A 16,697-nucleotide genomic window follows, 5' to 3' on the forward strand; every position below is an offset into this window, starting at 1 on the left:
TGAAATATCTTGCTTGCATAAGTATTCAACCCCCACACATTAATATTTGGTAGAGCCACCTTTCGCTGCAATAACAGCTTTAAGTCTTTTGGGGTAAGTATGTACCAGCTTTGCACACAGTGTCGGGGTGATTTTGGCCCATTCTTCTTGGCAGATTTGCTCCAGGTTGTTCAGGTTGGTTGGACGACGCTTGTGGACCACAATTTTCAAATAGTGCCACAGATTTTCAGTGGGATTGAGATCAGGACTTTGACTGGGCCACTGTAGGACATTCACCTTTTTGTTCTTGAGCTACTCCAATGTTGCTTTGGCCTTGTGCTTGGGATCATTGTCCTCCTGAATGGTGAATTTCCTCCCAAGCTTCAGTTTTTTAGCGGACTGAAGCAGGTTCTCTTGCAGTATTTCCCTGTATTTTGCTCCATCCTTTCTTCCTTCAATTTTAACAAGATGCCCAGTCCCTGCTGATGAGAAGCATCCCCACAGCATGATGCTGCCACCACCATACTTCACTGTAGCGATGGTGTGACTTGAGGCATGGGCAGTGTTAGGTTTGCGCCACACATAGCGCTTTGAGTTTTGGCCAAAAAGCTCTATCTTGGTCTCATCTGACCACAAAACCTTTTCCCACATCGCAGCTGGGTCACCCTCATGTTTTCTGGCAAACTCCAGACGTACTTTCAGATGGTACTTTTTGAGTAACGGCTTCTTTCTTGCCACCCTCCCATACAGGCCAGTGTTATGCAGAGCTCTTGATATGATTGACTGGTGCACCATTACTCCACTCCCAGCCACTGAACTCTAGCTCCTTCAAAGTGATTGTTGGCCTCTCTGTGGCTTCTCTCACAAGTCTCCTCGTTTGAGCGCTGAGTTTTGAGGGACGGTCTTTTCTTGGCAGTGCCTGGGTGGTGTGATGCAGCTTCCACTTCCTGATTATTGATCCAACTGTGCTCACTGGGATATCCAAACACTTGGATATTATTTTGTACCCTTTCCCTAATCTATGCATTTGTATTACTTTATCTCTAACTTCTGTAGAATGCTCTTTGGTCTTAATTTTCCTTCAGATTCACAGCCTGACCAATGATCCTTCAACAGTGGGGTTTTTATCCAGAAAATGTGACAGCAACTTTAATGGTTCACAGGTGGAGACCAATGGTAAGGTAATTGTGTCCTCGTTAGGGCAATTTCTTTCATCGGTGTAAACTGGGAGCTTCCACAGCACAGGGGTTGAATACTTATGCAAGCAAGATATTTCAGTTTTTTATTCTTAAAAATATTTCCCAACATAAAACCAATGTCACCTTACAATAATTGATATTTTACAATAAAATAATATTTTAAAATAAAATATCAAACAGAACAAAATTTCAATGTACCATTTGTAATTCAGTAATATGAGAGAATTGGTCAGGGGTCTGAATACTTTTGCAAGGCACTATATATATATATATATATATATATATATATATATATATATATATATATATTGTTAAATGTTTACTGTAAACTCATGTTTTGTTTTTTTAAATTAAGGTTGATTTCACAAATTTATTAGAAAATTGGATTTTTGTCCATGTTTTTGTGTTTTAGTAATGTATTGGTCAAATTAATGTTACACAATAGTCACTACACCTTAATACTGTAAATAAAATAATGATATTGCAACCACAGATAAGAGGCCATGCTATTTTCATTTAGCCTTATAACAATATTGCAAAAGCAAGTGAAATTATGAGAATCGTTTTGTGCAAAAGGATCACCCCAACATGTGGGAGCACTGTACAAATAAGTTAAAAATCTGCCTGAGTTGGCAGCCAGTCTACAGTATATTAAAGTTATGTTATTGGATTTTCCTTGTGATGATTCAAACACTTCTTGAATCAGTTGAAGTAAAAATAATAGATTGTATGGCAGTAACAATTGTCGTGGGACCCACAAGTAATTGATGTATCGACAGGGAACTCTTCTTAAATGTCACAGTAATTAAAAGCAGAAGTACCTGTTTTATAAAATAAAATAAGGCAACCCAGTTTACATTTTTTTCACTTATAAACCTTTAAGCATGCGTGTCATATTTGTTCTCACTTGAGAGGTTATTAAATACTAAATATCACAGAGGCAAGGCTTCTTAATGCACTTGTTTTGCAGGTGTACTGAATAAACTAAACTAACTGGGAACACCGTAACAATACTCTTGTGTTTGTTATTGAGCTTTTTCTTATGATTTTGACCACAGATAGGGTACCAAACTTGTGTTGTCATGGCAACTACCTTTTTGATCGTAATTAATGTTTCAATATTTTCCAGAAGTATAAAGGCTTTATTATTCTGTCACAAATGTTGTGCTGACAACAGTGAATCATAAACGCAACTCACTACGCACCTTCATGTAGAGTACATCTTTGTTGAAAAGACTATACAGCATTAAATCAGAAGCGGAGAGCAGCTGCACTTGACTTGCCAGGCTTGTTTCATTATTTTAATTGTGTTTCCTGAACTTGTGCATAGGTTAGCCAGCAAATTACATTTTATATCGAGGCTAAATAAAAAAAAAAATCTGATATATGAGACTGTTACATTTTTCAGTGGGAGTTTTATTTGTCCCATATTGTTATGGCAGTACAGATCTATTACAGTATGTGAACACCGGTAATACAGCTCACAATACTGAAGACATTTCAGTAATTACAATAACATACATATTCAAATATAACAGCTGGTAGAAACTGAAACTGGTGCATGCACTTAAAACCAAAAGCCAATCAAAGCCATTTTAAAAGTCTGAAAATGTTTCGGTAGCTGTGCAAAAAAAAACTATAGAAAATATATTGCTTTTACAAATGATCAAGCAAGAGTAATTGTAAATAAATTAATCTAGGTAGCAACATTAAGAAGGTACAGAAATGATTCAGTTTAACGTTACAGGGGAATTTATACAATGTACAAACATATACATGAGTAAGAAAACCAGGATCCAAGCCAACCAAACTGCAAAAAACCCTCAACTACACACACAAGTTTATTGATTTGACTACTCAAATTAACCTCTTAAAAGAAGGAATTCTATTTTACAAAATTAGGATCAGTATCCTACTAGAAAACAAACACATACTGTAAATGTTTAACCTTTATCAATCTCCTGTTACATTACCACTGAATGGCACTCCAGTTTTACACTCAACCAGCACCATTCGTTTTTATAATACAGAAACATTTTTATGTTGTACCTAATCTCTAATAATGTATGATAATACATTAATAATTCCATAAGCACCTGGAAGGCATATATTAACATATAAAGTGCCATTACTGTTTTGTTTGTGTTTACATGCCATAATGACTACTCAGTGCTACCCAGCTTTGCTGAAATGTAGTACACATGCAATTCTGTAACAGTAGCATAATGGACCTATACACTTTTGTTAATAAAAAAAAGAAGCAAAACAGAGTACTAATCTAAATACTGGTTGTGGTAATTATTTACAAAAAATACAAATAGTTACTTGTAAAATATGTAACTCAATGTTAAGAAAACAAGTTAAAACTCAATAAACTAAAATTCCATTTTACATATTTTTTACAGGTACTTTTTAATTAACCAAGTTTTTAAGAAAATGGTTAAATAACAGACTTAGACATTAGATTCTATAAATGATCGCTTTGGTTTCAGAGAAGCAACATGAATGATGGGAGTATCTCTTGCTATGTGAGACTGCTGTTTAGATTTATTGTCTGGAAAAGAATGTAGGACAGCCACAGCTGGCTTGGGTTCCTTGAAACAGGTGGCTGTTTGGCAGAACTTCTCCCCGAATTCCTTAGAGTGCATTCCATTGTGAAGGCTTCCCATAGGACCCTGAGATGGAGTTTTAATCTGGTCATGGTAAGCACTCCCTGTTTTGGCATAAGGTAGCTCAAAGTTAACCGCCTGTATCACCCCTGTGGAAATAGTGTTTGTAACTAATCCTTCTGTTGAAAGGCTGTGCCAGCTGCGATTCTGTTGAAGACTCTGCTGCAGTTGTTGAAACCTTGCAGTTTTGTCCATTATTCCCATGAATGGCGTTGGTCTAGGCTTATGGTCTGCAGTCCCACTCTGACACTGCTTAGCCTTGTTGTCTACAGTGGTTTTAATTCGAACATCTGGCCCTTGAAGCTTTCCACTATCTGACAGACTGCTGCTGGATGCTAAGCTGCTGGTTGAACTGGAGATTTTCATACTGCTGGCCTGAGAACAAGGTGCTGGCATTGTACCAGCAGACGATTCCTTCCCCGTCTCCAGAGCACTCCCTGGAAGTCCTGGGCTTGTAGATGCCATTATGTCCAAAGATGGTACAGAATGTGCAGATAGCCTCTCTGCTGTTTTTGTCACGTTGGAAAATGACTGGGGAGAATGGTAGGACAGCACATTTTCAGCATTGGAAAGGTAGACATTTTGTGTGGAGGTCAACCTTTCTCCATGACTGGTTCCTGAATCCTCTGCACCTGAACACCCCAAATTGATACTCTCTAGACCAGGACTAGGTTTTAGTACACTCGAAACGTGTCTGCTCGGGAATGGGCTTGAAGGTGGGTACTGAGACTGCGACTTGTTTCCAGACCGTCCACCAGACTGCAGAGAGTTCATATGCAGGTTAGTTTTGACTATCTGAGCCTGTTTCGTTGGCTGCTTGACCAGTCCTTGCTGGGCTAGTGGTTCTCGCAGGTATTTATGTCGGTTTGGAGGAGTTACAGGCCGGGGTTTCTGCTGGGAACCTGCTGCCCCATCATGAACTACTCTGTTTAACGAATATAAATTCTGTACATTCTGTGTTCTGTGCTGCGACCCAGCAGCTGCTTCCTGTTGAGAAATATCTTCCTCATCAATCTCCTCAAGCCCCAGTGTTGCCTGGCTATCCAGGCTCTGGTCCAGCACCTCCTCCTCTTCCTCATGGTCCGATTCGTTGCTCTGGGGTGGTGGGTTTTGCCCACCTGTCTGTTTCTGCTGGGCGTGCTGCAACTGTTTGCACTCGTCCTCCACTCGAACCAGTAGCCTCCGTATCTCACGGTTGTTTGAGCAGAGCTTTGCAGCCTCATGTAGATCTGCAAGGGCAGCAGCAAATTGCCTGAGAAAAGAAAATTAAGTCAGACTAAATGTGCGGTGTCAAAAAAACATTTTTTATTATCAAACTACATTATAGCAGGGGCTAGGTAATTAAACCTTCAAAATGCTTTACTAAAATGTTCCCAAGAAATTTAACAACTGCCATGGCATCATCTTTCCATGTGCTTTAGGAAGACTATTTCATAACAAAAAAACAAACAAGCACATGCTGTATTTTTACCTGCTACTTCTCTTGGCCCTTGCTCTGGCATAAAAGGCCTCATATGATTTGGGTTTCAGTTCAAGTGCCTTTGTAGCAAATTCCTCTGCCATGCCAAAGTCCTGTGAGAATTAAAATATAAACTTCAATCAGCACAGTTATGTTGAAGCAGTGTGGGTAATGTTAAGGATTTTTTTTTTTTTTTTTTTTAAACCTCATTTTGTGAATAGTGCAATGACCATTTTAGTACTAAATTCCAGCCACCTTAATTTTCTTTTTTTAATTAGCCGAAAATCCACAGGGTACAAACTGTTGAACAAAATGGACGGACAACTGTGCACGTAATCCAGACTTATGGAGACAGTTCTCTGTGCTGAAACACAGCGAGGGGAGGTTGTGGGCCATGTGGATGGTGTACTAGAGTGTTCTTGGTTTTTAGACAAACTCCAGTTTGATGTGTATTTTTCAGATGGGACTTGCTACCCTAAAGCATACCCATAGAAGGCATCAGCTTGTTGAGGGGTGGCTATCCCTTCCTGTCAGTTTGATTTGAAGATACTGGTCATTGTTGCAAACCCATGGTGAACCTTTCAGGGAATTACTTCCCTAGTATATAATCAACTTACTACCAATACATTTTGCACTTTCTTTAATGTTGGTAATCTATAAAATAAACTGGAAGCTGGTTTAGTTGTACAGAAAATATTTCAAATTAAATCAAACCGCTTACATTTGTTTTTCTGCGACATCTTGACAGGTTCAGGTACAGTGAAACCCTCAGTTCTTTGAAAGCCTTCAGGTCATCCCCAAATCCTTCTCGAGGAAACTTTCTCAAAGCATACTGGTATCTCTGAGCTGCCTCTTTCATCTTCCCTTTCTGAAAGTTCATACATGACATGTCATTAGATCTACAGAAACACTCAAGATATTAAAAATGTTGTGAAACAAAACTGCCTTTCAACCAGCCAGCACAGCTTCACTCGTCATCAGTCAGACAAAAAATGTATCTGTTAAAAGTCACAGATCAATCCCAGCATTTTGTGTGAAAATACAACCAAATAATTTGTTGTGCTAGTTAAAATATGGACAACAATAAATGAAACAAGGACTGGTTTATTTTTATATGATAATAAATAGCAAACATTTGACTATTAAAATGATCAAGATTTATTTTAACATCTAAATTCTTTTAACCAATTAGCATTCACATTAACAATCCACCGAGTAATTATTAAGGTTTGTTGATTGACAAGAATCTACGCTATATGCAGTAAAATACCTAAAATACATTGATAATGCTACCTTATAGAGAACATTTCCTTCTTCCATTAACTTCTGCAGTAGAATGATGAGAATATCTGGTTTGGAGGTTGCCATTGCCCAGGCTGCATTACCTGTAAGATTAAAAGCCATTTTAGTTGCCCAAAATGCTCAAGATGGGAAAATTATATTTACAAGATAATTGGTACTGAATAAAGTTACCTAAAGAAAATACCTGATCGATCATAAGGAGAAGTTCTGTAGCCTTAAGAAGATATTAGTGTAAGCAGTTAAAAGAAAGTGAAGAGTAGGACAAAATTACAAAGAGAGTAAGACAATGGACAGAGAAAGGAATTGTACATGCTGGAAAATACTGCAGAAAACCTCTTGCTTTTTGTTCCTTTTTACATATACTCTCTGCAACTGCAATTCCATCTGACAATATCTAGGATAGATTGTTAGTATATTTATATACTTAGATAAAATGCATGCTCTTGGCTTAAAATGATATCTGAATTGTCAGAGTAGCCACAGTGAAACTGATCTGAATTAAGCTCTGTTCCTTAACATACATTTACCACTTGAAAAATGATCTAGCAGAAGTTAGATTCAAGCATGTTGTTTGCCCAATGCAAATTAACACTTGGGAAAATTTGGTATACCAGGACATGATTATGGATATATGGGGATATGGAAATTCAAAATCTTTTAGAAAACTAAGTACCCTCAATGTGACAAAATCTTAATGTCCTGTAATGCAAATACATAACAAGATATTGCATTTGACAGGCAATTTGGACCTGATTATATGTTAGCAGCTGTAATATAAAATATCGATTTAGTTTAAAAAGATAAGCTTAAAGGGAAGGTCTAGAAACCTCTCTCCTACAGGCTGCTCATACAAGACAAATCTAGTATGCTGAGAAGCCCTCCAGAACAATACAAGCAAAATGTTAAAGGGAACATGGATTTGGTGTTACAAAAGGAAAGCTTTGTATTTGTCAATCACAGCCATTTATAACAGTATAATAAACTAGTGGAAGGATTTTTCAATAAAGCCATGTACCTTTAAAAGCAACATATTACAGAAATGTAGTGTACTACTAAACGGATGAATCTAGTTCTGTAATAACAATACACCACAACATCATGGATTATCTCTAACATTCCTGTACCTGTCCAATGAAGTTACCAGGATGTTGGGGAAAAGTGAAGAAAATGCCCGCTTACCCAGCTTTGCTCCTTTCTTTAGCAGGGTCACCACCACTGACGTGTTTCGACATCCAATAGCTCTGTCTAACGGCCGCATCCCACTGTAGTCAACATGCTCAATCACTGCACCTCTCTCCACCAAATAATGAACCTGCGTAGCAATACATTTATGAGGAGTCGTTTTTTCTGCATGAAAAAGTCAACAGCTTGCATCTTTATTCCCCAGCTGGCCACAGATGTTGAGAGTCACCTGCTGCTGTCACTTGTCCAATTCATTATAACCTACAGTCTTAATTATGATTTGGCAGTTAATGTGAAAAATACTTTGATTTTCAATATTTCTGGACTATACCCTTTAGTACACCGTCACCAAGGTTCACTGTAAAATAATAACAACAACAAAAAACGTTATATTGCAGCTCATGCATGCATTCCAGAGAGCGGTTCTGAGCTCACTGTGGTACGTAGGAGAATGATGTGTTAGAATAGATCCTCCAATAATCCTGCACAAACATAGCATAAAATGGGATCCGTATTTTTAAAGCCTTTGCATGCCAGTAAATGCATGGCTGTCTGATTATGAATACTGCTCTAGTGCAGATACAGGGGCCAGTCCAGTTGTTCTGGCATGTTGACCACAATGTCATGGACTGTAGCATATAGTCCTACAATTCAATTCTCATTCCATTGCTGGATAGATGCTAATGAGTTATCTCTCAGGAAGGCAGCTGTAAAAGCAGAACGGGGCAGGTTCTCAAAGCTTAACTGGCACAATTTATTTTTTTCTGAAAGGAAAACAAAACAGATTAAATTATAAATCAATACTAAACCACTTCAGACTACTTACAAGCCCCTAAATTGAATTTGTTGTTTATTTGTGGTTAAGTAAATTTAGGATGTGTTTTTCCTTTATGAAAAAAATAAATAAAAAAATAAAACAGAACAGCAACATTCAGCGACCCAAACATTAAAACCAGTTTTAATCTTTTATACCTTATTTTGTTTAGGAGCAAGCTATTTTTAAATGTATTTGTACAAGTGTACTATTACAGTGCAATGACGTAAACACAAGCTTGATTAAAACTAGTTTTCTGTACTTACAATTTCAGCATCCCCGTAAAATGCTGCCAAGTCCAGAGGTGTCCTTCCATTCTTATCAGTATGATCTATGACTGCGCCTTTCTCAACCAGAAACTGCACCACAGCCTTGTGTCCTTTCAAGCACGCCCAGCTTAATGGAGTTAACCCCTCCTTATCCACAGAGGACAAGGAAGCACCTGAAACATGGAAGTGTTAAAAACTGCCACAAATATGTATATTATATAGCGGGGATGTTAAAGTGTAAAGCTAATATTTTTAAGTTTAAAAATGTATTTTTCCTACACTACACACCACATGTACTACATAACATAGTCACACATACATGTTCTTGTGTATTATTTTTTATGGGCTGCAAGTATTTCACATATGTTAATATTTAAAAGTTTATTCTTAAGATCTAAATGTTTAACTAAACAGAATGAAACTCACCTTTTGAAAGCAGGAATTCCACAGTGCTCAAGTGGCCTTCACACGCGGCCACCATTAACAGTGTCCTGCCCTGCTTGTCGCTTATGTTAATGTCAGCCCCATGCTGTAACAAAAGGTCAGCAACCTGAAAGAAATTATAAATGTGTGAAAATATGGCAGCCCCTGTTACCGTACATCAGACATTTCACTTTCTAATTTCCATTTGGTGCAGTAGAGAAACGCAAGAGGTGTGTCAATGTTGAATGGATCTATAAGTATTATGTGAGCAGACATTAAGACAATTTGTGATACATTTATTTTAAATGTCATTGCTATGAGCCAGCACAACCTTTCAAATAGACAAGCTCTAAGTGCTCTACGCATGCGATTATACCAAACTAACAGCTTATTTTTTTAATAACCCAAACCCACGGATGCAGAAGTCATTTCATACCTGCCAGTGCCCCTGCCTCACCGTGCAGAACAGTGGGGAAACGGCTCGCCGGTTCACCTGGTGCACCACACCGCCTTGCTCCAGCAGAAACCTGCACACATCCACTTTACCTCGTCCTGCAGCTGCTGTCAAAGCTTAACAAAAACAAAAAAGCAATTCAATTCAACAACATAATCCAGACCCAGAGAAACTGGACTGACCTATAATAGTACTGTAAGGTCATTATATCATAATGAAGTAGATGCCACAGCAGCATTATGATAAGTGTGTAAAACATTTACACCTGTCTGTATGTGTGTTTCAAATGATGACATACAAAATATAGTAAGCTTCAAAAAGGCACTATAGTATGGTACAGGTTACAATCCAAAACCCTAATTTAAACCATGTCTGCACCCAAATGGTTCAAGTATAATGTCATTTCTTTTGGCCAACATCATGCAGTTGTTATCTTAGTTATATTGTCTGATTATCTTATTTACTGTAAGGTTGACATGCAAGTGCAGGTACCAATTATGTTATCCTATGCCAAGGTTATACCATGTTTGGAAATCTGCTGTGCTCAAGAATGGTTCTTAACTTGCTTGTCTAAACAATAATAACTATGGACAGGAATTCCATCTATTCATCCTAGAACGCCCTCATATTTTCCCGATACACTATGCCATGGATCAGTCCTCCTTTTGTCTCAGTACTCCTAAAGCAGAGAAAGAATTTAAATGAGCAGCTGATGTGATGTGGAAAATATGAGAATGGCCCATTAAGGGAAAGCTAAACATGTTTGTCAGATGTTTGACTCGTAGCCAGTAAACTAAAAGGACATTACATATTAGAAAAGGAAGTTCAAGCCAGACCAACATACAGCTTTAAAATGTACAGAAAAACACTGAGACTGGAGTACGCCTTTTTTTGGTTTGTTTTTAAGCAAACATGAGTTGATTTGCTGAAATTAATGTACCGATATGGATTGAAGGGAAAAATAAATAAATAAATAAATAAATAAATAAATAAATAAAATCAAGGTCATTGTTTTATTGGAGTTTCTATGAAATGCATAACCTTGTCAGGTTCTGTAAGCAAAGCATGAAACTTTCAGAATGATTCCGTCAAGATTGCAGTTTTGTGCTCTAGAAGAATGGGACCTTGTAGACCCGCGTCACATGAATGAAAATAAAACAATATTGGGTACCCTACAGCCTCCAATATATAAATGAGGGGTTTGTTTTCTAATAATTTTAATATGTTTTGATACACAGATCAATACTCACTTTAAAGTTAAAATCACATACTGCTTTTCTGAAACATTAAATCTGCCCTTGAAACCATCTATTCTAAACATACAGTAAATACCTGTGACGGTAGCATCAGGAAAGAGACACAGAAACAAGCTGCAGTTAAAGCGCACATTTAAACCCAAAACCAAACACAGGAACAAACAAACTGGCACAAGGGCCAAAATAAAGATTCAAACAAAACAATACTGTATCTAAACACTGCTGTCAGGCTGGGCATTCACATTCACTGAACAGTTACATACAAAACAGTTTAACCCACAGGTTACACTCACCTAACTCCCTCTCCCAGACAAAGGATTTCTCCTCCCTGAAATACATGTGTCCACTCCCCAGTTAGCACGGAATGGCCACGCTTGTGATTGCTGGCAGGGCCAGATTTAACCCCATCCCTGCCAACCTCACATTCCCACACACACATTATTTACAGCAGCGAGGGTTCTGCCCTTTTCCACAATACCTCTCTTGTCCTTGGCTTGTCTGTTCTTGCATTTATCACTCTGTACCAAAACCTCACAGATAAAGATAAGCGTGAGACATAATAGTTACTCACAATAAAACATAATAGTTACTCACGCACAGTAATTGTTGCTGTTTTTGTCCGAATGTTCCTGTTGCAATCTTCACTTGATTACAAAGTAAAAGGCCAATTTAACTAACATGTTTCTCATTATTCATTTTATATTTGTCTTTCAATTCCAGCAACCACCATATCAACTATAATTACTTTCATGACAAGAATATTAGGATAAAACACTGCAGATAAATTGGTGAAACAATTACTACTAATTACTTTAAAGTACCCTACAGTGAAAAGCAATTTCCCTTACTTCTATCAACACCAGTGCACCAGTATTTCTGACACAAAATAGAAAAAAAAAATGGTTTTGAAATCACTGTCTGAAGAAAGGATAACGAACCCAAGCCAGTGCAGCACAACCTATTTGTCAACAGTCTGTTCAGCTCTGCAGCTTATGACAAAAGGTCTGCTCCTTCGCTAGGCCTAGGTCACTTCAAGTATAAAGATTAACTTCAAATACACAACATCAAGACAACCAAACAGTTTTAAGTTTTTAGTAAATATTTGTTCTACCAACTGATACTACCGGCAGTTCATTCGTAAACATAAGACACAATCTAATAGCTTTGTTAAAAGTGACCTGCCTCTGTATTATAGTAACAGGACAATTTAAATGCAACATTTTCAAGGCAAGACCCCTCTTGCATGCCAAACAGTGGACATTAATTCACAGTATTTGAAACAACAATTTATTCTGCCGATTTTACAGTGTAAACAACTGCTTGTGCACAAACTAATTGTTAACGAATGTTTTTCTTTGTCTGATTGTTGGGTTTTATAATATATTTAAATTTTTACAACATCAAATAATGCGTTTTCAAATTCTGGGAAACAGATAAAACACTTTGTTAATGACCTTATTTGCTTTCTCCTCACACAGATCACAGCTTCTGGCTTCCTTTTCAAATCTATCAGAAAGCTGCCGTCTAGGGAAAACATTGCTAGAATTAAATTATCTTGCAATTTCTTATACATAAACCGATGGAGTTGAGCTTATCAGAATAAGATTTGCTCTCTTCAAGATAAAGCCCTAGAGTTGCACCATTTCTCCAAATAAAATTAAAGCAACGGTGCCAACATGATAAAGCAATTCAATATCCCTTTAAATATGAATACATTGCAATAGAGAATTTTATATGTATCTGTTGTTATATTAGGTTATCCACTATGAATCTTAAATTCTTCTGTTGAGAATGGTTATCAATATAAGAAATGGTTTACAGGCAATGTATTTCATTTTAAAAGAACTCTAGTACAGCTTTTGGTATTTATGTCTCATTGACTTTCTTAGTGTATTATACTGTAGAATATGACCATACAAAAAAAACATTAACCGTTGCTGAAATCGATATAACAAGAATGATCTCCATGGTAATATGGACAAAAAATGGTTCTATCAATCATCATAAAAGCTGGCCTAAATGTAATTACATAATGAGACACACCAGGCTCTACATTTTTGGTTTTAAAGAGGCTCTTATTATCCAATATCCAATTATAATTTCTGATCAGTCTCTGGGAACAAATTACATTTCTTTCTTTTTTGTCTGTAATGGGGATTTTAAAATGATGCAGTAAGAATCTAATATTTTTGCAGGTAAAGAAATTTAAACATTTTGCAACAACAGGTGTAAAATGAACAGACTTGGCTAAAGACTTGCCAGTGGCAGATGAATCGTGGTTCCTGTTGAACTGAATATTGTTTGGTTGTCTTGTATCAGTGCCAGCTGTGAGCAATTACATCTCAATGCCCATTAAGTATCTGCCATTCATTTTTTCCCCCTAATTCAGGTTTTTGTGCCACACAAATCTAAAAAAAAAAGACGTTGGTACTGTAATATATTTGTGCATGCAGATTGTGTAGAAATAAATAAAGACTTGTGCTTGTCTGCTTGCGCCTTACTCTCTTGGCGTCAACATAAACTTTACATGGTACTAGATGCAGAACTTGACATGGGTGTTGTGTGAACAAATCTAAATCCTACTCTTAACCATTTCCAGAACTCTGACAATACGAAGCTGGTGTCTAATCTGGTTGTGATGTTTGAAGCAGCAGCAGGGGCGCAATAAACCTATTCACAGATATTGATAACCTACATGCACTATGACTTTTTCTTATGGTCACAAGCTACTGTGTATTTCCTCAACTTCAATAAAAAAGTACATGTGTGTGGGTGTGTATGTTCTTTTTTTTATTGGCCAACAGTAATATTATAACCTGCAGCAGTATGATTAAATTAACTTAGTCGATACATACTGTAGCTTCATTTACTGTAAAAGAAATACCAAGTAGGGTAGCGCAGCCCTGTACCAATATATCAAGAGTGGTTAAGAGGCCAGATCATAATTGTGCTTGAAGGCTATTTTCCAGTGCATTAAAGGGCGGAGGGCAAGTGTTTCTCTGTGTGCAAAGACATGAAACGAAGAGAAAGTCTCATGTATCTTGAGCCTCAGTATAGTAAAGACCACAAAGGATGTAAATAACAATATCAAAAGGTCATCCTTTTAGAGATTAGCAACAAGCACCAGTTATTTCTGCTGTGTTCTTAAACAACACTCAGAGATTACAAGTTTAGACCTAAGGATAACTCCATAAAGTGCCACAAAAGACCTGTTCCACAGCACAAGCTACAGTAGACTAGGCTGAAAACAGTTTATTTCTACGCTGAACTATTGTATTAGCCCAGCAACACTTCCACTGTTCATTTCTGAAGCAAGCTACATTAGCAATGATTCTCTACATGAAGCTTTATTAAACATAGTTTTCAAAAAATTATTAACGGCATGCTTTTGCTGAAAGATTCTTGAATATATCGTTTCAATGCATCTAAATCATATCTAAAGTACTGAACACATGTTGGGTATTCTCTCTAGTCAACAAACAGAAGAGAACTAATACTTGCTATTTTAGATCATTTCAATTTAGAAAAGGGCAGTGCTAGAAAATAAAACCTGCTCCTGCTGATACTACCAAGGGAATGGTGGTAGAGGCAAAAGAACAGACATTTTCCTCAAAGGCTGCACAGACTGATAAGGCTCCTTGTTTCCAACAGACACGGTTTAAAACTTTCCACCTGAGAAAATCACAAAGGTCTCAGCAACCATTACCAATAACTTATTATAATACTGGCTGTATTAATATAGGCAGCAAAGGTACTGTGGATGATGAAACACTATAACACCCTTGTGGTTAAATGAATTAGAAATTTAAATACATAACATTGCTATTACTATTGCCATGGCTGCATTTTAAAATGGTGCAATTCACTAGAATCTACACTGCTACCCCTGACTGTGTCCACTACCACCTATCCAAGTCCACTAGCCAGTTCCTCATCTAACTTTTAAAAGACATGAACCACTTTGTGTACTCAAAACCATAATATCTAAGGGGGAGCTTAACAAAAGCTATCTGGCTAATCTGGTTTTGAAGTTAAAAAAAAAAAAAAGATAAAGCATGCATGACTTGGTCCTAAAATAACTGCAAGCGGGCTTAAAACTGGTAGCAAAGATCAATCTGATAGGATCAGTGACTATAATCTTACTCTGAGGAAGAAAACCGCACACTATACCAAGAAGAAAATAAAATTGAACTTCTAAGGCTAGAACCACTTAAAAATGAGTTTGTACAACTGGCTTAGCACATGGGCGGAAAAATGGCACATGGAATATATTTCATATACCGGTAAGATACAGGCAAGATTTTGCAAACTGGTTTAAGAAATATTGAACACAATAAGATAACGGAAAGGAGGGACATGCACGATATGGACTACAAATGGGATTTGAGTGTTCACTTAAACCAACACGACAGTGTGAAGCGCTAGTTAATAAAAAGGAGAAGGCACTGGAGCACGGAGCTAGCACAGCTGGAGACTGGAAGATTAATGCAAAATGATATAGTGTGCATCCAGATAAGTTCATTCAGGTCCGGTCAGCCTGCTTACAGGGGCATAACAAAGACACTGAAGAGCAGTGCAAAGAAATTACAGCAAGTCTAACGACCTTGTGTTGTGCAGAAAGGTCAAGATCAAGCCATTATCTTCAACACAGATACAAGACTTGCAAGGGCAAATAATCCATGTTGATAGATGTTCTGAGAGCCAAGCAGACTCTCATTGAACCACTTGAGCTATTCATAAGGTATACTTCACAAACAAATTACTACATTCATTTTAATAAAAGGTATTAACTAAATGTAAAATCAAAGAATAAATCTGGGGCCCTTATAATGGCTTTTCTGGTGTTAAAAAATGCATTTAAAATAAAAATACATGCAGTAGAGTTATCAATAACTTCGTTTATAAAGGAAGATTAAAAGAGAAGGCTGTGGGATTCTGAATTGATATCAAAGTCGGATACTCAAAACTTCCACTGAGCTTTCACACATGGTGGAAGAGCATGATGGGGCAGAAAGATATCCTTTCTCCTCACTCATTTTCTAAAGTGGGTTCAAAACAGGCAAGTGTGGTTGTCTCAAATTTGCACTAAGTGGAAAGCGGTCCGTATCACAAAACCAGCACATAGTTGGCACTGGGCCCTTCTACAGGCACTCAAAAAGCGACAGCAAAGGTTTGATGGGCCTGGAGACTGAACAAGAGGATTCACTGTCCTTTCCTGCTAATCCAGCACCTTTCATTAGCACCAAAACAGTTGTGCTAAACTCAAGAATAACTAAACCCTAAAGCACAGTACCTGTTTCTCCCCACAGTGTATCATATCCATCAATTTCCACAGCATGTTCCTTATCCAAAGCCAGCAATCTTCTAACAACCTGTGAAACAAGATACAACAAGGATGAGCTAGATTCAGGTTGAAAAATGATCAGCAAAGAAGAAGAAAAAATAACTATATTATTCAACAAAGTAGAAATAGTATTGCTTTAATCACTTACAATTGTTAAAGTGCTGATTATATATATATATATATATATATATATATATATATATATATATATATATATATATATATATATATATATATACACACACACACATATATATATATATATATATATATATATATATATATGGAATGAGATTCAACTACAGTTGTTCTTAATAACTCAGTATTTACGCATCAACCTACCTCTG

General features: G+C 37.1%; 1 protein-coding gene across 4 annotated transcripts in view; it reads right to left on the minus strand.

The window, feature by feature from the left end:
* Window positions 1-3,250: 3,250 nt before the first annotated feature.
* The window catches only part of LOC117402560 (protein TANC1-like), a 115,343-nt gene continuing 101,896 nt past the window's right edge, over window positions 3,251-16,697 (minus strand). For 3 of the 4 annotated variants that reach the window (XM_034003859.3, XM_059032327.1, XM_034003842.3), the window contains 10 exons: window positions 16,300-16,378; window positions 9,733-9,866; window positions 9,300-9,423; window positions 8,871-9,046; window positions 7,788-7,920; window positions 6,793-6,822; window positions 6,600-6,691; window positions 6,028-6,174; window positions 5,319-5,419; window positions 3,251-5,099 (listed from right to left, as the gene is read on the minus strand). In XM_034003859.3, coding sequence (XP_033859750.3) covers window positions 3,632-5,099; window positions 5,319-5,419; window positions 6,028-6,174; window positions 6,600-6,691; window positions 6,793-6,822; window positions 7,788-7,920; window positions 8,871-9,046; window positions 9,300-9,423; window positions 9,733-9,866; window positions 16,300-16,378 — 2,484 coding nt within the window. In that variant the 3' untranslated portion in view covers window positions 3,251-3,631. The remainder of the gene's footprint in view (window positions 5,100-5,318; window positions 5,420-6,027; window positions 6,175-6,599; window positions 6,692-6,792; window positions 6,823-7,787; window positions 7,921-8,870; window positions 9,047-9,299; window positions 9,424-9,732; window positions 9,867-16,299; window positions 16,379-16,697) is intronic. The other variant, XM_034003850.3, reaches the window with a different exon arrangement.

This window comes from Acipenser ruthenus, chromosome 10, assembly GCF_902713425.1.
Source record: "Acipenser ruthenus chromosome 10, fAciRut3.2 maternal haplotype, whole genome shotgun sequence".
NCBI classification, from domain to species: Eukaryota; Metazoa; Chordata; class Actinopteri; order Acipenseriformes; family Acipenseridae; genus Acipenser; species Acipenser ruthenus.